The sequence below is a fragment of the Grammomys surdaster genome, unplaced genomic scaffold (genome assembly GCF_004785775.1).
Source record: "Grammomys surdaster isolate TR1022 unplaced genomic scaffold, NIH_TR_1.0 126391, whole genome shotgun sequence".
In the NCBI taxonomy this organism is placed as follows: domain Eukaryota; kingdom Metazoa; phylum Chordata; class Mammalia; order Rodentia; family Muridae; genus Grammomys; species Grammomys surdaster.
This window is the reverse complement of record NW_021621185.1, coordinates 15,265,789-15,286,790: the sequence shown is the minus strand read 5'-3', so window position 1 is coordinate 15,286,790 and position 21,002 is coordinate 15,265,789. Positions and strand designations below refer to the sequence as shown.

At 44.8% G+C, this 21,002-nt stretch overlaps 1 protein-coding gene across 2 annotated transcripts in view; it reads right to left on the bottom strand.

Moving 5' to 3' along the window:
• Serinc5 (serine incorporator 5) overlaps positions 1–21,002 on the bottom strand; it is a 99,220-nt gene that overhangs the window by 35,182 nt on the left and 43,036 nt on the right. For both annotated transcript variants that reach the window (XM_028760097.1, XM_028760096.1), the window contains exon 2: positions 15,500–15,667. In XM_028760097.1, coding sequence (XP_028615930.1) covers positions 15,500–15,583 — 84 coding nt within the window. In that variant the 5' untranslated portion in view covers positions 15,584–15,667. The remainder of the gene's footprint in view (positions 1–15,499; positions 15,668–21,002) is intronic.

The window sequence follows — 21,002 nt, the reverse complement described above, 5'->3', positions numbered from 1 at the left end:
AGTTGGGGACCAGATGAGGACAGCTAACATCAACCTGGCCGCCTATGTATGTGTACAGATATGCACAAGCACCTACACACAACATGCATACACACGTGGACATGTGCATACATATATGCCATGTGGAAACACACAGACACACAAAACACGGCTACTGAAAGGTCTATTGGTCTCACTGACTCGGGTCCAGATGATGCAAACTTTGGGGAAAAAATAGGTTCTGTGGGAGTGATTCTCACAGAAATGGATGGGAAGATGGGAGTCACACGGCTCAGGGACTGTTATGACCTCAGAGATGTGATATTAGCAAAGCTAATTAGTCTTACATTTCATTCTATCAAATTTCTAGAGCTTCAGATGAAATCATACTGCTGAGAAAGTTCTGGGCAGCTTGGCATGAGTGATAAATTAACTCACAGAAACCAGAAGAGCAAGATCTAAGAATTCTTTTTCATCATCCCTCACTTGGAAAGAATGCTGGAATTGGGGGTGAGGGTGGGGGGTGCGCCTCTCACCTTTAAGTCTCCATTTCAGATTTTCTCTCCCTTAGAATTTCTCTGTGAAGTAATTCTGACAGCACAGTATTAGCCTGTTACCGACCAGGGCACAATAGCTATGAGACAAGAATACTGAGCCAGCCTCCACCCTCTCCTGCACAGAGTGTGTGACCAGGCTTCTTTCCTCAGTATGTTAGCATCCTGCACCCCTTTGGGGAACCTAGGAGCATTTAAAAACAACAACATCAACTATGGCTTGCCGTTCTTTGGGCTAGGTACCTTGCTCCCCCCTTTTGTTTTTAAATGAGAAAAGTATATATTCTGTCTTTATTAAAAGCTCAAAAAAGAAAGGGGTGAATTAAAAATCCATGGTCTGGTTTTACCTGACCCTATCACCTGTCAAACCAGGAGTGTCATGTACCCCCAGAGAAAGCCTCAGAGATCAAAAGCACATAGGTAGACTGATAGTGTAGTTCACACAAGTCCTCTGTGGTAGTAAGATCAAACAGCCTGAAAACAGCTCTAACTGAAGGGTTAAATATATAAGCCTTCAATCCAAACCGAAGAACTCACAGGACACAACACAGGACTGGAAGAAGGGCTCTTCCAGACACAGAGTGGACAACTTCACCTCCATCCACAGAAGATTAGGTAAAGATGAAGACAGAGTTAGGAGTAGATCTCAGTGAAGAACAGTGAGAACCAACCACGAAAGATGCTGTCCTACTGGATGTGACATCATCTGTGAATAAAGAAGGTGCAGGGACAGACCTGGGACGAGGATTCCCAGTTTTGAAGTTGACAGGCAATCACGGAAGTGAATCACGGCAACAGTAGAACAGTAATTCATTTAATGACAGCCTGTCCTGGAGGCGCCTGTATCAAGAGGTGGTGTGGGTGGATGGCTCCACAAGGGTACTCCAGAAAGACAGCTGGACCAGAGATAATGGGCACGCTGGCACATGCCTGTAATTCTAGTAGTTGAGAAGCAGAGACGAGTGAGGGGTGGGGATGCCTGGTGTCCAGGTCCAGCTTGGTCTATACACCAAGTTTCAGGCCAGCCAAGGAAGGGGTGAGAATTCCAGTGTAGCCAGCACACACATAGCAAAGGAGGCAAGCCATGTGAATCAACTGACTCTCCTGGGAGGATGGGGAGTGACGGAGCAGAGGAAGGTTAGCCTAAGCCCAGAGAAACTCAGTCAGGGAGGGCTAAAACCCCTGGTGACAAATCTCTCTGAGCTAACCAAATCAGCTAAGGTCCTCTTAAAGGATGCAACTGTATGCACAGTTGTTTCTGGGGAAATATGGAAAACTCAGTCAAATTAGAGTTTGTGCACATGCTCTTTATCCCCTCCTCCACACCACATGACACACGTGTTACAGACAGGGTTTAGTCATCCTCCACACCACATGACACAAATGTGTTATAGACAGGGTTTACTTATCCCCTCCTACACACCACATGACACACATGTGTTACAGACAGGGTTAGTCAGCCACTCACTGCCACCTACTCTGGGCAAATATTATTCATGGCATGGGGATATAAGCATCAAATAAAATAGGTTTAAGATCCATATTATAAGGTGGAATGTTGCTAACCAGTAGGCTACTTGCCTAGCATACAAGGGCCTTGGGTTCCTCCCAGTGCTGTAAGTCACTGGCTAGTTAATCAGTTTAAGTCAATGCTAACGAGGAGCTAACTGTCTTGTGAAATGCTGTGCAGATACTGATATGCATACATGTATATACCATGTCTGTATACTATGAATATTTAAACAATGATAGAGCATGAGATCTTCTGTAAGATGGGACACCAACACACTCAAACAACTCGTGACTCTGAAAGCCCGGATCCCTTCCTTCCTACTCCCATTCCTGAGAACCATGCACAACAGAGACTCTGGCTCCAGCACGCCTTCACTTCTTACCCCATATTAGGATCCCCACGTGCTCAGTTTTATATTCCTGCTAACTCCTTCATCCCCAACATCACTGAAATAGGTTCATACAAACAATTCATTTCCCCATAAATTATTTCCATTTGCTTTATAATTCCATATGAATAACAGACACTAAATTATGCTTGCCTAGCTAGGCATGGGGCTCATGCAGCCCTTACCTGCAAGCTAAGCCAGAGCTCTGATTGCCTGAGCTTAAAGTTTAGGCCACTGAAGCTTGTCTCTCAGAGACAAGGTATGTATGTGGCCTGCATGTAGCCACTCAGGGCCTAAAATACCAGCCAGAACAACTACAACCCATAGGTCAGATCCAGCCAGTCTCCTGGTTATATGAATAACGTTTTGGTGGAACTGAGCTATGTTCATTTGGTGGCATTGTTTGGGCCACTCTTATAATACAATGGAAGCCTGCAGTTTTCATTTATGGACAAAGTCTGCCCACTCTCAAGCTTAATACAGGACAGTTAACTAATGAAGTATGTGTTTATACTTCGAAGGCCAAGTGGCGACTGTCACAATCACTCTACCCATCTGAAACCAAAGGAGCGGGAGCTGAGGGGCACACCTGGTTATCCTGGCACAGCTTCTGGCCTCAACCTTTCCCTTTTGCCCCCTCCCTCACCAGATCTGCTTCACACAGAAGCTGGTTTTAAGTGAATCAAACCGTAGAACCTTCTGCCATTTTTAGTACAAAGAGGATTTGTATTTATTTTTTGATGGGAGGGCAGAATGGGGGGGAGGATGTCCAATGCTCAGAGCCTTAAGCAGCATCAACAGAGCCCCTCACATCTGTCCCATCTGTCTCACAAGCACAGCCTGTAACAACCAAAAATAAAACCCACACTGATGAGAACCGGCACGCCGACACATTAATTTTAGACTAGTGTGTTTACTGTAGAAAACTGTCTCACTGAACTGTACCCATTGTGGTTCTAGTTTTCTTAGCCACAGGGAGTAGCCGAATGTCCTGTGGGGAGTCTCTCCTTCACCTCTGCTGTCTATCCCTCAGCTGTCTATCCAGACATCCCCAGCTGGAGTTCACAAGAGTAGGTCAACCAGCCTACTAACTGGGTTTCTTTCCATACACACTCTTGCCTCAAAACTAAGATCTTCCTGCCTCAGCCTGTCAGCCTCTCAACTGGCAAGATTACAGGCATGCACCACAAAAGCCAGCTACCAAACTACTGAGTCCCCTACCTGAGTTCAGAGTCCTACAACAACCATATGTTGGTTTTACGTTATCCCAGCACACTCCGGTTTTTGGTACGTATACTTACATGAATGGCTACATCAATGAAAGCAGCAGATTTTAAGCAGTTTTTAAATAATGGGATCAGCAATTGGGCATCATGGTGCTTGTCTGTAATCCAAACGCTCTAGGGGTTAAGACACAGAAGGACCCCTTGAGTTCAAAGCTAGCTTGGCTACAAAGGAAATTCAGACTAGGCTAGTCTACACTACAAAACAAGATCTTATCTCAAATATACTATGTCTCTGTGTCTCTGTGTCTGTGTCTGTCTCTGTGTCTCTGTGTCTGTGTTTCTGAGTCTGTTTGTCTGTCTGTCTGTCTGTATCTCTCTCTTTCATCAATCAAAACAAAACAGAACAGAGAATGTACACAGTAGCTGGCAGGGCATGCCTATCATCAAAGTGCCCAGCACTAGAGAGCAAGGGCAGAAGGTACTACTAGTTCAAGCACATTCTAAGCTACATAGCACAGTCCATTATTCTATACATAGTTAAGACTCACTACAAAATCTTACACCTCACAAAGCATGTACTGAGATTGCTACTGAGATTGCAGTGTGGCCAAACAATAGCCCTTATACTTTGTAAAGAACAGCAAAATTAGACTACATTGGCCTCTCTTTATCTGCAGATATAAACATACCTGTAAAACCAGCAAATACCAGCATTTTCGAGATACAGACAGAAAGAAGTTCAAGGTTAGCCTCAGTCATGTAGTGAGTTTGAGGCCAGAATGAGCTATATAAGATCCTATCTCCAAAAACAATAGATGCCTAAAGCTATGGACAATTAAGCTGAGTAATATATATACAATTCCTATGACAAAATAAATTAATAAGAGCAATACATTGTAATAAAACAACCAACATCAATACTCTTACACTTGGGAGCCATATAAAATGAGAGTCACTTGAGCTGGGTTGAACGGCACATTCCTAAAATCCAAACATCTGGGAAGCTAAGGCAAAAGAATTACAAGTTTGAGAACACCAGGACACTTAGAGGGACCCTATCTTAAAAGAGAAGAGTAGGAGGAAGAGGAGGAAGAAGAAGAGGAGGAGGAAAGGGAGAGGGAAAAAGAGGAGGAGGAGGAGGAAGAGGAGAACGGAGAGGTGGAGGAGAAAGAGGAAGAGAAGGAGAGAAGTGAGGCTAGTTACAGCTTATTGGTAGAGTAAACTGCCCAGCACATTATGAGGCCCTGGGTTCAATCCCCAGTACCAACCAACAAATAAGCAAAAAAACAAAGACTGCTTGAACAAAAGTACTGACACCACAATAGCAGATCTGATGACCAAGACGTCCACGGAGTGACAGTTGGTGGTACAAAGGGATAATTCATATCCTAAGCAGGATAGAGTGGGACAGTGCTGCATAATTTAAAGCTTTGAATTATTTATTTCTGGAATTTTCCACATAATATTTTTGGATTTCCGTTGACCCCAGTTAATGAAAACCACAGAAATAAGAAGCCATGGGGTGGGGGTGCTGGTTCCCAGTATTCATATGTTTACTCCCATTCCCATCACTCTGAGGTCCTTCTGTGCCATAGTGTCCATTCCTTCTGGCTCCATTTTTATGGCAAGTAATGGCATTCATTCTAACTATAAGCACACGTCTGGGAGTGTTTGGGGGCCAATCATTTAACAGATGCTTTTGATGGTCACAGTGAAAGGACTGAGAATAATTCACATCTCAGATAAAAAAATCACATTGTTTTCAAACCTGTGTCTCCACGGAGCCATACTGAGAAGGGATGGATCGAGGGAGCCTAAGAGGTGGCGCCCCACTGCCAGCTCCGCTGAGCCCCAGCCCAGGAGAATCTACAGCTCCTGGTGACTCACAGGACCTGGGGCTCCGCACTACTGACCCACAAAGCATACTGACCCAGAAGTCAGCTGCTGTTCAGAAAGAGAACTTCTGAAAGTCATCTCACTCAGCTGGGTTAGAATAATAAAATTTCTCCAGAATCAAAGAACTGAGCTAGCAGTATCTCCCTTTATTTGATATTATTCTACCAAGAAAACATAACAGGTAGCTGCTGAGAATGCAGAGTTTTGCCTGGGGTTTGAATTCAACTAAAACAACCTCTGAGCCTAGGTCCCAGCACTCTGAACACTCAGTCAATAGAAACCAAGCTCACAGCCAGAGCCAGACTTTTGCCCTTTAGCATGAATCCCTGCCGGTCTGTACCACCACAAACTGCATGGTGTTTTGCATCAAAGTGAGACATTTTTCACCAATAATGCTGTTTGTCTTTCACAGATACACAAAACACAACCTGAGAGTAGGTTTCACTTTGCATGCAAAACCAAATAAATCCTTTGTGGCTATTCTGTTTTCCACTTCAGACCAACAGTCCTTCTTTGACGCCAGCTTTTGGCTGTAGGACAGGAAGGAGGCAGGGGAAGGTGACCAGAGAACATTCAGGAGTCAAGAAAGGCTCTGCTAACTTAAATGGATGTCACTATTACAACAAGGCAGTTCCTAGACAGACTCCTCTCTGCTCCCATATCCAGAGTGTTTAGGGGACACTGAAAGCCATGCTTGCTTTAAGGCTATTTCTGTGATTATCTGGCCAACAAGCAAACCTAGTGATATGAGCAGGAAAGCACTGGCCAAGCACCAGGGACCCTGGGTTTCGGTCCCTGCTGTAACTGGTGTTTTCAGCCTTGGGCAAACCACGTCACTTCACGGGCTATGTCATCTGTCAGACAATTGGATAGTTAAAGTGACCACTTAGGGCTTTTCTGCTCTTCCAATCTCCTGTATTCTTCTACCAACTGACTCGAACTATAACCTGTAAAAGGCAACACTCTTTTCTCAGTGTAACACTTAATAAGCCCTGCTAGTTACTGTCACTGCCACAGATGGGAGCTGCATCCTGGTTTTGCTCATTTCTTTCATTAGACGCTTTAGCTACAGACCTTAGTTCTTGGGGGTCTCTGTGACTAGCCCAGGAAGGTGAACTATAAACAGTCCTAACGATCTCGTCATCACAGCCCTCTGAAAACAGGAAAGCAGCTCATCTGCCGATCGAGAGTCTTACACATACCGTATGGCAGCATTTCATGAACCACTCCACTCACTCCAAGAACCACCAAAGGAGTGTAAAATGTCATCCACACTAACTAGACAACTAGATGCTGCTCTTAGCAAGACTTTCAAAACCCAAACGAAGTAGCTTCTGTGGCTGACAGACAAGGCAATGGGTGACTCCAAGAATCTGGAACAGGACTGATGTGGGAGAAAGAGAAGGAGTGAGAGTGCCCTCAGCTCACCTGTGGGATCGGCCGATTAGACAAGGAAGGCAGCAGGCAGGAGTCCGGCCTGGCCAACTCATTCATGACTAGATAGAAAGCACAGCACAAACCCAATACTTCTGTGTCTGTGGCTGCACAGCACAACCCAAATACTTCCATGTCCTGTCTATGGAAAGTCTGTGATCAGTACTAGATATAAAAATGGGAAGGAAGGGAAGACTCTGGCAGTGTTCTGAGTGAAGGTACCTGTGATGGCTGTTCCCAGTTGTCAACTTGACTCTATCTGGAATGAACTACACTCCAGAAATGAAGGGCACACTTCTGATCCAGATCTTGAGGCATAGTGGCCGGCCATGAACAGCTTAGGCCCTGGCAAGGTGGTATATGCCTTTAATCCCAGGAGACAGAGACAAGCAGATCTCTGAGTTCAAGGTCAGCCTGGGACAGAGCAAGTTCTAAGAGCATTTTAGGTGCAGATGTGGTGGTACACAGCTTTAATCTGGGCCATACTTTCTGCTAGAGGCCTACATAAGGATATATAATTAATTATATATACATACACAAAGGTGACATTATCATCGAGAGCCAAAAGGTACAAATAACATAAATTGTCCATCAACTGAGAAATGAACAAATAAAATATGGAGTATTCATAAGTAGAATATATCCAGCCATAGAGAGGAAGAAAGTACTGACATTCGCTACAGTATGCTTGACCTTTTAAAACATGCTAAGTGAAAGACATCAGATAGAAAAAATATGTAGTATGCTTTGCTGTGACTATAATATATCAAAATTAAAGAGAACAGAATTTTGTACAGCTCATGGTCCTGGATGTTTGGAAACTTAAGAGCAAAGAGCTGGTAAGAGAGGACCTTAGTGCTGCATCATTCTACAGAACAGGACATCACAAGACAAGAGCAGCAACTGTGCTAGCTCAAGTCTTTCTTCCTCTTTTCATAGAACACTGCTGTCATTATGGGGTCTGCACCTTATGACCTCACTAACCCTAGTTATGCCCCCCAAAAGCCCCGTATCCAAATAGGAAATGGTCTTGGAAACTACATTTCCAACATAGGAACATTTGGGAGGCACATTCAAATTCTAGTATTGTGTAACTCATTTATATGGAAACATCTAAAATAAGCAAATCCATATAGAAAGAAGACAGAGTTGTGGCTCTGTGGGGCTGGAGGAACTTGGGAAGAAATGGGAACCAAGTGTGAATAAATATAGTTGCTTTAGGAGTGACAAGATGTTCCAAGAGTACGTATTACAGTGCAGTTGCATAACCACCTCAATTGCAAGTTGTATGGACTGTGTCTCAACAAGACTGTACAAGATATAACTCAGATTGTCGACTTCTTGGATGTTGGAAGTGTCAATATATTTACATGCTACTGGAGAATCAATGTACCAGGTATTGTTCTAAACACGCTTCATGGGTTAGGTCACTGGGTTTTCACATGCCTGCGGAGTGGATGACTATGATATACATTTGTGGAGAAATGAGGTGGGTTAGTAATCAGGATCAAACCCAGGACCCCGTGATGTCTAGGGCACCCTAATACTGAAGCAACATCTTGATTTCCTATTATGGATTTTTTTTTCCTTTAGACTGAAGATCAAAGTAGAAAGAGTAAAAACTTTGCTAAGTAACTGAACCAGTATTCAAAATTCAGGTTGTCCAGATCTGAAGCTCGGACTCTCAATTATCGTGAAATATTGCCCCAAACAGAAAGCCTCAACAGGACAAGAAAAATAAAGGAGTGACAAGAAGCCAGAGTGGCTCTGATTCTACTAAGGACAGGTGAGAAGGGGAGGATGCTTTTGGAAGATGATGAGTCTGAAATGACAGTGAGAAAGGGGAAAGGCTGACAGAGATGGAGGAGCCGGTGGCTGAGGGTGGCTGGAGATCCATGCAGCTGCTGTGCAGAGCTTCTCCTGGAAGAAGGGTGGCCTCACTGTGCTCCAGGATCGGGGTTGTGGGCGGATGGAAGTGAGAGGAGCGAGGAAGTAGGTTTAATAGCAAGACACAGGTTCTAGCCACACAGATGGGCTCTGAGAAACAAGAGGCAGAGTTCAGAACTCTACCAGCAATAGCAGGTACAGCAAGGTCACAAAACAAGACCAGGCTAGCAGGAGGTCATAGCCAAGATTGTAAGTTTAAAGTTAAAGGGATTTGAAGAGTTGGTATTTCTGGGTGATGGTAGGTAGCTCTGGGACCCTTAGTTCCCTTTTAACTTTTCCGTATCATCTGTTAGTGCAACAGTAGGTTAATAAAGACATAAATTTCTTCTTCCCCAATGTGAAAATGACTGGGAAATACCTACTTAGAATGTCTAGCTCAACCCTGTGTTTTGAAAGAATAAGTTTTCTGGCCACAAGGAGAAATCCTTTTAATCCATCCCACTAACTACATTCAAAGACCCCAAATGCACAATTATCAGACTCAAAGTGCCTTTGCCTCTTAAGAAAAATGAAAAATTGCGGACAGTGTGCACTCAATGCCCAGGGTGAAAAGACAGAGCAAAGGAAAAGGGCAAGTGACAAATGGTTCTAAGAAGAGGAGGACCTCAGAGGACCTAAGGTATCCCAGCTCTACCCTATGAGTGACAGACAGAAGCAGAGTAGAGCCAAATGGATCAGACACCAAAGTGACTTCTCAAGTTCCTTGATGGACATACTCAGGCTAGTTGATAACAGACAAACTAGCTATAAGCAAGAGAGTGTCTTGTTTCTCAGCCCAAGGCCATGCAAGTTAATCTGAAAAGCTCACTCTTAGCAGGCTTGCTAACTGACCTCCTTGCTCTCCCGTAGCCTGAACAGCCACTAAAAGAGCCCAGGTGTCCATTTTGACACGTACAACTCCATCAGAAACATAAAGCTAAGCCGGGCAGTGGTGGCGCACGCCTTTAATCCCAGCACTTGGGAGGCAGAGACAGGCGAATTTCTGAGTTCAAGGCCAGCCTGGTCTACAGAGTGAGTTCCAGGACAGCCAGGTTTACACAGAGAAACCCTGTCTCGAAAAACCAAAAAAAAAAAAAAAAAAAAAAAAAAGAAACATAAAGCTATTCCAAGAATTGCTAATGCCTAGATTCAAGCACAGCCCAGGGCTGGGGTCTCACTACTGCATGCCAGCTCCCCTCAAGGAACCTGAGGGGAAGACTTCTCAGCCAAATAAAAGCCTGGCCAATTGTATAGTTCCAGGAGTTTGTTTATCCTCATCTGAGCTGTCTGAATTTGGCCCTGGCCATGAGTCCAGAGCTGGGAGAAAGCCACAGTCAGCCTGGCTGCCTTCATCCAGGCCAGGAAGAAAAGGTCTGAGATGCTGTTCTATGATACCATGAGGCAGAAGCCCCTCACACCCAGATCCCACTCAGTCTTGTCCTGTGTTCCTTGGAGGGGCTCCATATACTGGAGCAGTGTTACCAACCTGTGCTGAAAACAAGCACAAAGCCCTGTTCAGCTAGGGAAAAACCTAGTCAAAGTCTATCAATTGCCAAATCACCACTCAAAACTATCCTGACTCACCTCTGGGAAATAATGTGCAAAATAAAATGTTTGCAGAGAAATAAGAAAGTATAGCCAAACATAACACCTTCCAAACATGAATAAAGGAACAACAAAACACCAAGAGATTCTCACTAGACTCTCTTCACAACAAAATGAGTACTTCTTTACAATTTAAACGTAAAGCAAACATATTACAGCATCATGGTCCACACACCGTATACCAGACAAATGAGTTCATAGCACTGTTTATGATATATTGGGTTTTGAAATTTTTAAATGCACCAGTCAGACATCTGCATCAGAGCAATGCAGGTGCCAAGCAGAAGACAGGGAAGTATGAACCTAAGACATGGGAGGCTGGAGCACCGAAGGCTCTTCCCACACTGGCCAGTGAGCTCTCAGGGAAAAAGGCCAAGCGATCTTTGTTCCTCAGCACACAAGGGCCTTCATTTGCCCTCCCTCCCAAATGACCAGCTTCTGGGACACTCAACTGTCACCTTTTATCTTCAAACGAGGCAGACAGATCTTGGTTTATCAATGTGGACCCGGAGCCCTTGCTCCTTCACTTGTTTCACCTCTGTGTTCAGCATTCTAATGTCCACTAACATCCCCAGGCATCAAGTAGCCCACGTCCTGTACTTGCTCGGATACCATGGTGACTGCCGAAAACAGCCTGCTTAAAATGGTTCCTACATTCTGGCATGGGAAAAAAGACTCACTCCAAGAAGACAGAAACCACTCGCTGTGACTCAACCATACAGGAGACCCTTCTCTGGTCTCATGGAAGGAGGGTTTCCCTCATGGTAAGCAGGACCAAGTTGCTTCAGCATCTCTCTACAGTTCCTTCTCACTGAGATACACAGGCAACATTCTGAAACCAGAAAGTGGCCCTCCTGTTCTCAACCCACACACCACAGGCCATGTGATCCGACAGGGGCCTAGCTAAGAGGCAAGAATGCAGGGTGGGCGGCAATGACACACCCGATCCAGGCCACAGCCTGCGGTTCTTTTCTCCTCTGCCACTGTCACCTCTAGCATTCCCACAGGCCAGCAAAGAGCAGGCAAGGACCAGCCAAAGGCCAGACTGCGCACTCTAAGGAGACCTTTCAGGGCCCACCCTCAAGCACCGCCTGAGCATGAGGTCAGCCTGATTGTAGCACCACAAAACAAGCTGACTTTGTGGCCACATAGCCGTCCCCTGTGAAGGGAAAAGGATTGTTTCACCCAGAGTGACCTCACTCTCTATGCAGGAAGCCTGGCCAAGCCATCTTTAAATAGGTACATTCAGAGGCAGGCATGAAACATTGACAACCGCCCAGCGAGACGCCAGGGTTACACCTTCTGTCCCCCTCCCGCTCCATCTCATCTCTGATCTCAAGTCACCCCAGTGAGCTCACTTCCCTCAATCTCTCCCTGCTCCATGATCACACCTCTGCCTGGGTCTCCAATGGCTGCTCCTCTATCCATGGACCAAGTGCCTTATCTTAAAACAGAAAGCTCAGTGGGATCTGGTCATGTGACACACTGTCTTCTCTTTTCCTGTCCCTCTGTGCGTGCTTATCCTTGTTCTTTCTCTGCCTTTCTAGCTACACAGCCCAGGAGCTAAGCACATATTCTACCCAGGTCAAATCTCAACTCTACTTCCAAGTGGCTGGCTATAAGACCGGCATAAGCTGGTTAGGTGACTCTGCTTCCTCACCAGTAGAGTGGGATAATAACAATACCTACTGCATACACAAGAACAGTGGTGATGAAGGATGAAGATACAGGGAAAACACTCAAACTAACATCTGGCATATGGCATTACCCTAAAATCCCAGCTCTTACAATACTTATTATGTATACACACCACTGCCTCTGTGAAGCCTTTCCTGGGCAACACCAGTCAACATCTTCCTTTGGAAGATTCTGCCAGGAGTCAGGAAGCACAGATACTGGATGGAATTGTTAGGGCTGTTGCATGGGGCAGGAGCAGGATACTTAACTAGAAATCTGGTGTGTAAAGTATTATACAATATATGCCTAAAACACATAGCTGTGACTTCTAAATTACCTATACAATTGCAATTGCAGTAAGAGATGTTACATTATAGCACAGGCATAGACTTTCATCTCTTGGACCTAAGGCTTTCATTGTACTCGTACTGAAAAGTTAAAGAGTCAGGCTTATACCGATAGCTGAAACACAGAACTGTCACGACAGGACCTCAGTGGGTCATCAAGCAGCTGCTCATGAATTTAAAAAGCGAGTATTACACTACTAAAAAAATAAAAGTAGTGAAGGAGGGCTGGGGTGTGGCTCAATGGTAGAGGACCCACTAAGCCTGTGTGAGGTTTCATTTAAACGGATGAATGGAAAGGGAGCTTCAACAGACCTCAGTCCAGGAAGAGTTCAAACCAATCCTTCCAGTATCCTAGCTCCTAAATTTTTTTAATTTAAAAAGTTTTATTTTTAATGATATATATTTTATATTTATATTATTATATATTATTATATATTTTTATTTATATATTAATTTTTAAATAAAATAGGAGTTGGGGCATGCACAGAGGCCAGAAGAGGATGCTATCTCCCCTGGGACTGGAGCTACAGGTAGCTGTGTGTTCTATGAAGTGAGTGCTGGGAACCAAACTCGGTCCTCTGCAAGCACGGTATTTGTTCCTAACTGCTGAGTCGTAGTCCCACCCCGTAAGTTCACATTTCTTTCCCCAAACACATTAAGTTAAACCATGACACCAGGAGGGACCGGGTGGTAACTATCTCAATAAGCACAAAGCCAGTCTAGCTGGGACCCCTCCAGGCACCCAAGGCCTTAGACGCTCTGCAACAAGCCTCTACGGATCTTGCCTCATGGAACCTGTTCTTTTCACCTTGTTGTAGGCCTCAGAAAATTTCCCATCATTTTTTCTGAGTGACAAACTTCACTTTTCATCTAAACATACATATCCCCCACTGTGGGGCCTTCATCAGAGGCTTTACAGTAGTTTATTCTGTAATCAAAAACATGCAAGTACAATTAGAAATGCATTACCCAACAGGAAACTCAATGGGCCGATTCTAACTAAAGGGTAAGCAGGATAAAAATAGACCAAGAGCCTGTAAGAGAAAGGTTGTGCGGCTGAGATACAGGTCAACAGTTCAGGGACTGCCTAGTACACGCCAGGCCCCGGGGCCCACTCCTAGCATAAAGAGAAGGGGAACGAAAATGGCTGTTTTAAAGCAGAATGTATCTGAACGGCCACAGTGTGGCCCAGTACTGGGGCAGTTTGCTTAGGAGCTGCTCCAGCTGAGACCATAATCACTGTAGAAGGGACGCAGCACCATTGTAGGCCTGGCTGCTTTACCACCTCACTGCCTGCCTGGGAGGATGAGGGTCAGTGTTATTTTAAAGGGAAACAGACTTGGACGCTACACTTTCATCTACCAGTTCCCCTCCACATGTGGTCCTCTCTTCCTGGCCAACTGTGCCCTCGTTGAGGAAAGCTGTCGTGAACTATGCCAGTGGAGCAGAGGTGAATAAGGCTGATTGGTTTAGGAGCTGAGGAGAAAGCTGACCTCACTGCAAATACAAACTGAATGGTTTCGTGTGACTTGTTAAATAATCAACGTGATATCTGGTCTCTATTTGCTGACATTTTAGTCTCTTGTCTCAAAACCTAAGACAGGAAGAATTGTGTTGTTGATTGGGCTTTCTTGAGACTTCAACACACTATACTCAAATACAGCTCAGAGAGGCCTGCTATGTGGAAATAGGAAAGACCCCACACCCATGTCCATAAACATCATATTCCAGAGAACCCTGAATACACACTGCCCAAGACATGGCTGGGACTCTTCCTCACTCCTAGAGACAACACCGGACAAGTGATATGTCTAGAAAAGTTAAAATCATCACACTCTACTTCCTGGTATCTGTGGCACTGTCTAAATTGCATCATCTTTCCATAGAGGCTAAATTAAGTGTGTACAGCCAGCTGTGACTTGAAATCCCAGCAGCCATCCTTAAGATAAACGGACGTGCAGAGTTCTACATGCAGAGACTGTGTTTTTATTAGAAACAGATATAAACAAAGAGAGACAAACATAATCCTCTGACATCAACGTTCTCCACCAACAGCATTCAACTATGGATAGCCTACTACTGAGGACAAGGCTACAGGGGGCTGGAAAGATGGCCCAGTGGCTTGCCTTGCTGCTTAAGCATGAAATTTTGACTTTGAATCCTAGCACCTATGTAAAATGCTGGGCATGCCCATTAACACTTCTAACCTTAGCACGGTGGATAAGAGTATCACTGAGGCTCGCTGCCCTCCAGTCACCAGCCTAGCTCTAGGGTTAGCGAGACAGGATCTCAAAGGGACAAGGCAGAGAGTAACACGTAGAACGCCTGGTGTTCTTCCAGCCTTCATGAGCAGTCAGACACACTTCTGTGCATCCATCAGAGATATACATCACATTCTTAGACATACTTACACATCATACCAAACATCAACTAGTTGATTAAAGATCCAGCTGTTGAATGGCTTGCCCGTTTGGCCTGAAAGCAGTGGACAATCTTTAAGACAATTCAGAGACCAAGTGTGGTGGTTTGAATGAGAAATTCCCCACCTCCTCCATAGCCTAGGGCATTTGAACACTAGGTCCCCAGTTAGCTGGTGGTGCTGTTTGGGGAGATGTAGGTGGTATGGCCTTGATGGAGAAAGTATGTCACAGGAGGTGGGGAAGCAGGCTAAATATAAAGGCCTGTCCACTTCTCCTCTGTTCTTTCTGCTTCGTGCTATGGTTCAAGTTGTAAGCTTTCAACTCCGTGCTGCCATGCCTACTATGTGCTGTCATGCCAACCCACCATGATGGGCTCTTATCCCTCTGGAACCATAAGCTGAAATAAACTCTTCCTTGTGTAAGTTGCCTTGTTAGAATGTTCACAGCAACAGACAAGTAACAAATCCCGGTGATGTTGAACCCAGTCCTCTACGTCAAGTTTCTAATATAACTTCTCAAACCCCACAGACTTACGTGCTCCTTCACTTGCTTTATCACAGAGGGTGACATCATCACACAGCAGAGGATGGTGACCAGGATGAAGTAGAATAAATACATGAAGCGGGTGGTCCGAGACTGTCGGAACTTAGGGCAGCAGCCACAGCAGAGGGTACAGCCAGCAGGTCCACAACAGCAGGCCAACTGGGAAAGACACAAATATACTCTTAGAGTGTGCTACTGTGACTTAGCAAGAAACATGGAATTGTTCTTCAAGGTCATGAAACACGAGCCTCTGAAACCACTGGGGTTCCAAGGGTGGGCGAGGAGTGTCTTCTTATTCATAACCCCCTTTAAACCACGGCTGAGTCTATGCTTACTGCCATGACTCTTGGTGAGTCCCTCTCCCCAGTCATTTTAGAGTGGAGTCTGCTTGTCAGAAGTCAGCCATGTGACACTGAAGATTAGAAATGTCAGCTTCCCGCTCTTTCCTCTCAGAGAGAGAATGGGAAATTGAGTTAAATGGCCAATGGCTGATGACTGAATCAGTTGTGATACACACTGGCATCTTTACAAAAACCCTCATCAGTGGGATTCAGAGTTTCTGTGTCAGTAAGTGTAGCCATGTACACTAAGAAGATGTGCCCCATCACTGTGGAAACAGATACTACTGGGGTCAGGACTCTGGAGCCCTGTACAATTGGCTGTGTGTCTAAAACCTTTATGGTAAGTAGGGAAACATAAATACAGAGCTTTCCCTAAGTTCTGTGAGTAATTTTAGCAAATTACTAAACCCTAGGTGGAAAGTCTAGGAACTCAGGCTCATACCCAATCAGATAGGCTATGGAGAGGTTCAGATTATGATCAGCCTCTGAAGTTGGGACAATCTTGTGAGACTGTATCAAACCTAGGTAGTGTCAAAGTTGAACTAAATTACAGAAGGTCCAGTTGGCATCATACACAGATCCACTACTTTACAAACACCTAGCTTTTGGCTGGTAGTCCTTCTAGGCTACAAAATGACTGTTCTTTTGGTCATCAGACCACAGGACATGAGAAGAGTCTGGTGCGTGGCAGAGCTTTTGCTAGAGTGAGTCAGATGCTGTCTCAAGTGATAAGCACTAATGACTTGGGAGATGGCCAGGAATAAACAGGAAAGGGACTTCCTCAGAAGTACACAGTCATTACACTTAAGAGAAAACAGAGGTTTCTGCGATCAGCTAAGAGAAAAAGCAACAGCTAAAACCTAGAAAAAGGATTCCATGAATGAGGAAGAACATGAAAAACAAGAAGCTGGACCCAACAAGACAGTGTCCAACTGTGACATCTAGGAATATGCTGGGAGGAAAAAACGGCTGTACTTGAAGAAGGGGGCCAGTAGCCTTTTGTGCAGGCACTGTTTCTCAGTCCTGTGCCCCTCAAGGCAACCTTTCTAGGCTACTGAGAGCAATAGGCTCAGTGGGCAGAGAGCTCCTGCTGTACCACAGAGTATATAGGTCTTTCACTTGGGAAAACTAGGTCACTGTGTCACCTATGGCCATATGTGCTGCACACGCATGTGGAGGCCAGACGTCTACACTGGACACTGCTCCTAACACTTCTCCACTTTATTTCTCAAGAGAGAATCTTCCTCTGAATTGTGCACTTCATTCACTCACCTAGATGAGCCTGCTGGCAAGCCCATGGGGGTTCCCCTGCTCCTGCCTCCAAGGGGATGGGATTAAAGAGGTGAGCTGCCACACCCAGTTTTTTTATGTAGGTCCTAGAAGTCAAGTCAATTCCTCTTGCTTGTATAGCACATACTTTACCAATTCAACATTCTTTCTGTCCCCCATTATTTGGGAAAACTAGGTCTTCGATAAAACACAGGGCAGCAGGGTAGTGAGTGGATAGCAGTTCAGGCAAGATATCAGTCTTTGTGGACTGGGAGTTAGATTCTGCCACCTAGAAATTAAGACTCAGTGTCTTCACTTATAAAGTAACAGTGGTAACAGAAGCTACATGCCCCTTATCCACTGCTGTGGTCGCTTGGAAGCCCCCTCAGCTGCCTCTGCTGTGAGGGAGGAGCTTTTTACACAACAGGGCTTCTATGACAGGAATAAACTGCTAATTACATCTGAGTCTGTGAGTATGAACACTGCTCTATACTGAACCTAAGCCTAATTGTTTGATTTCCTGAAAATGACCTGGAAGCTTAGGAACTTTGCAAAGCTTCACATAAGCACCAGTTACAAGACTATATCATAAACATCAAGTGCAATGAGGCTAGACGGTGTCACAGATCTCAGAAGTCTGGCCACGTCACAAGCTACCGCACTTACTTCATGAAAGCGCCAGTGTTGGAGTCTCTGCCCTTCCGGACTGTGACATGGCTTCAAATTCTTGCTAACGTCTTCTCGGCATCTTGCATTCAACTTTCCAAACCATCTTACTCAAAAGGCTAAACCAGCCATCACTTTAAAAACTTCTCCATACGCTGAGCCAACAGACCCAACAGACCGCGGTGCTAAGAGCGCTCGCTGCTGCACGTGCTTTTGTCACTTACAGCTGCATCCCCTTTACAATCCATCCATCCTGCTGGCTGGTGTCTTGTTATGGCCTCAAGCTCCTCCCAGGGGCTGGGATTGCAGGCATGCACCACCTTAACGCTCTAGGATTGAGCCCAAGGCCTTGTACAGGCAAAGCACTACCAACTCTACATCCACAGGCCACTTGGTCCCCATTGTCAACCTCCGATTTTATTGACCTCTTTCCGTATGTGTACAGATCTTCCTCTTTTGTTTATTCTCTTCCCTCCACCCCCAAAACAGCATGATTCTCGACACTCTCCCTCCTCTTTCCTAGCTTTTGTTGTCTCAGATAATCACACTTGCTGCATACCAAGTTCAGATATGACAAAACACCCTATTAGGAAAGAAAATTCCTGCTGGGCAGGAATTTTAATCCCAGCACTTGGGAGGCAGAGGCAGGCGGATTTCTGAGTTCGAGGACAGCCTGGTCTACAGAGTGAGTTCCAGGACAGCCAGGGCTACACAGAAAAACCCTGTCTCGAAAAACCAAAAAAAAAAAAAGGAAAGAAAATTCCTTTAGAAGCAGCTCGCTAAAATTTGAACCTTAACCACTGACCAAATGCAGCAAGACTTTCTCGGCCACATACAACCTAAGACAATGGTTCTCAACCTTCCTAACACTGTGACCCTTTAGTACAGTTTCTCATGTTGTGGTGACTCCAACCACAAAATTATTTTTGTTGCTACTTCATAACTGTAATTTTGCAACTGCTATAAACCATAAACTGCTGTGTTTTCTGATGGTTTCAGGCAACCCCTGTGAAAGGGTCACTTGACCCTCAACGGGGTCATGACCCAAATGTTGAGAAATCTGACCTAAGAGCAGGGCTGGAGCAAGATCAGGTCACAGAAAGGGCCTGGGAGACCCTGGCTCTCTGTCAGATGCTCCCCTCATGCTGCGCTGCCTGTCTCAGGCTCAAAGCACAGGGACACTCAATCACACTCTGAAACTCAGGCCGGGAAGCCTCTTCCCTTTACAGGCAATCATCGCAGGCATTTTAGAACAAGCTAAAAAGATTCAAGCTAAGGATGGAACTGTACCACAGCAGAGTCAATGGTTAGGCTATCTCCACAGAAGGGAAAATCAATGCATACAGATATTTAAATTTGTTCAAATGGTGACAGAAAGGATATGATTATGAAAAATGCTAAATTGAGGCAAGTGGTTTAATCCATATTGAAGCCATTTATCAGTGTATGCACCGAATTTGTCAAACAGCACTCTTTACTTGAGTGCTACGGTCCAGTGTAGAGAATCTGTCTAGCATGTGCAATGCCATGGGTCTAAACACAGTACTCAAAAAAAAAAAAAAACAGACATATGTACATTTATATGTGTGGACATATTGTATAAAAATTATAAAAATATTGCAATTCAACAATAGCCTTTCTCTACTATATCAAGAGTCACCCTTCAAAGCAAACTATACCAAGAAGCAAGGGAAGGCATACATTGTCTTAAGCTAAATTCTGACAAATGTACTACGTGGACGCTAAAAACAGTGTCTGTAAAAGGCACACTAGCATTCCAGGAAATTCTTACTCCACCTGCTCTGATTGACCGCATTGTGGGGGGAACACAACTTAGAATACAATAGGTTCATCCAGCCCCTGCCTCCAGAGTGCTATTACCCTGGCATAGCACTCCTCCAGTCCCTCATCTTAGACAATTCCTGGCTGGCTCAACTCCAGACTGTCACAAGCACGGAGGAAAAAAGCCACTGTTCTATTCCTAGCTCTACAGAGCATAAGCCTTTTGCCAAACAAGCCAGGCTTATAAGACAAATAAACACAGGGTTTACAGCACCAAGACTGAGCTGTAACGTAAATGAGGGACTTTGGGAAACAAAGGGAAGATACAGACTCATCGGGGATAACAAATGTGCCACTGTGCTGAGGGATGCTGACGAGAGGGCAGGTGGTCATGGGAAGACACTGATGTCATTAGGAAAGCTGGTCCTGAGGATGCTGATCCTCACTGAGGATAATGATGATCACAGGGGGATGCTGGTCACCATGGGAGAATGCCAGTCATCACTGAGGAAGATGCACTTCTGTGGTAACAGAGCATATGGAAAATATTTTTGTTTTCTATTCACTTTTGCTATGAGCTCAAAATTATTCTTTTTAAAAGCCTTTTGTTTAAAATAAAAATTAAAAATGAACAAAGCAGTGTTGTCTACCCTTGCCTCAGTAAATAGATGTTCAGTGAGTAATGTTTGATGATGTCATGTGGGTGGCAAATCCTCAAACAAAAGCATAGGCAACCCCAAGCCCTAGGCCTCCGTCACAAGCCACATACTGAACTCTGAGTCTCCCACCAGCATCGTATCACTGAGGACCAAGGGCTGGAATTTTCACTTTACTTCGTTCATTTCTTTTTGAGATTATAATTACATCACTTCGCCCTTCCCTGTCCTCCCTCCAAACCTTCTCCTATATCCCACCTTACTCCTTCAAATTCATGGCTTCTGTTCTCATTATTGGTGTTACATGCATATTCGTACATACATATTTCTAAAGACAAATAAACACCCTGCTCAGTCTGTATAGCGTTATTTGTGTGATGTTTTCAGGGCTGACCACTGGTATTAGATAGCTAATGGGTGCTCTTCCTGGGGGAAGGCTCTTCCTGCTTTGACATTCCTTAGCTGCCCACTGCTCTTTGTGAAGGGTTGCGGCTTCACGAGCTCTCCTCCATATAACTGTTAAAGTCTTCAGAGGGCAATGCTTACAATTCTTCCAAATTCATCCTGGCAGAATCACTCCTATAAGCATCAAAGACTTAGTTACAAACATTAGGAAAGCCTTTTGACCATCTACATTGCGCCTAGCGTTAAAGTATTCCTGGGCTATCTGCACAATGGGATACTGTTTTGAAATGAGTAGGTTAATATTATGACAAGTGGTCAGATTTCTTTCCTTTTTTAAAGAGGAAATACATGAGATCCAGTGGAAGGGAGGGAGGG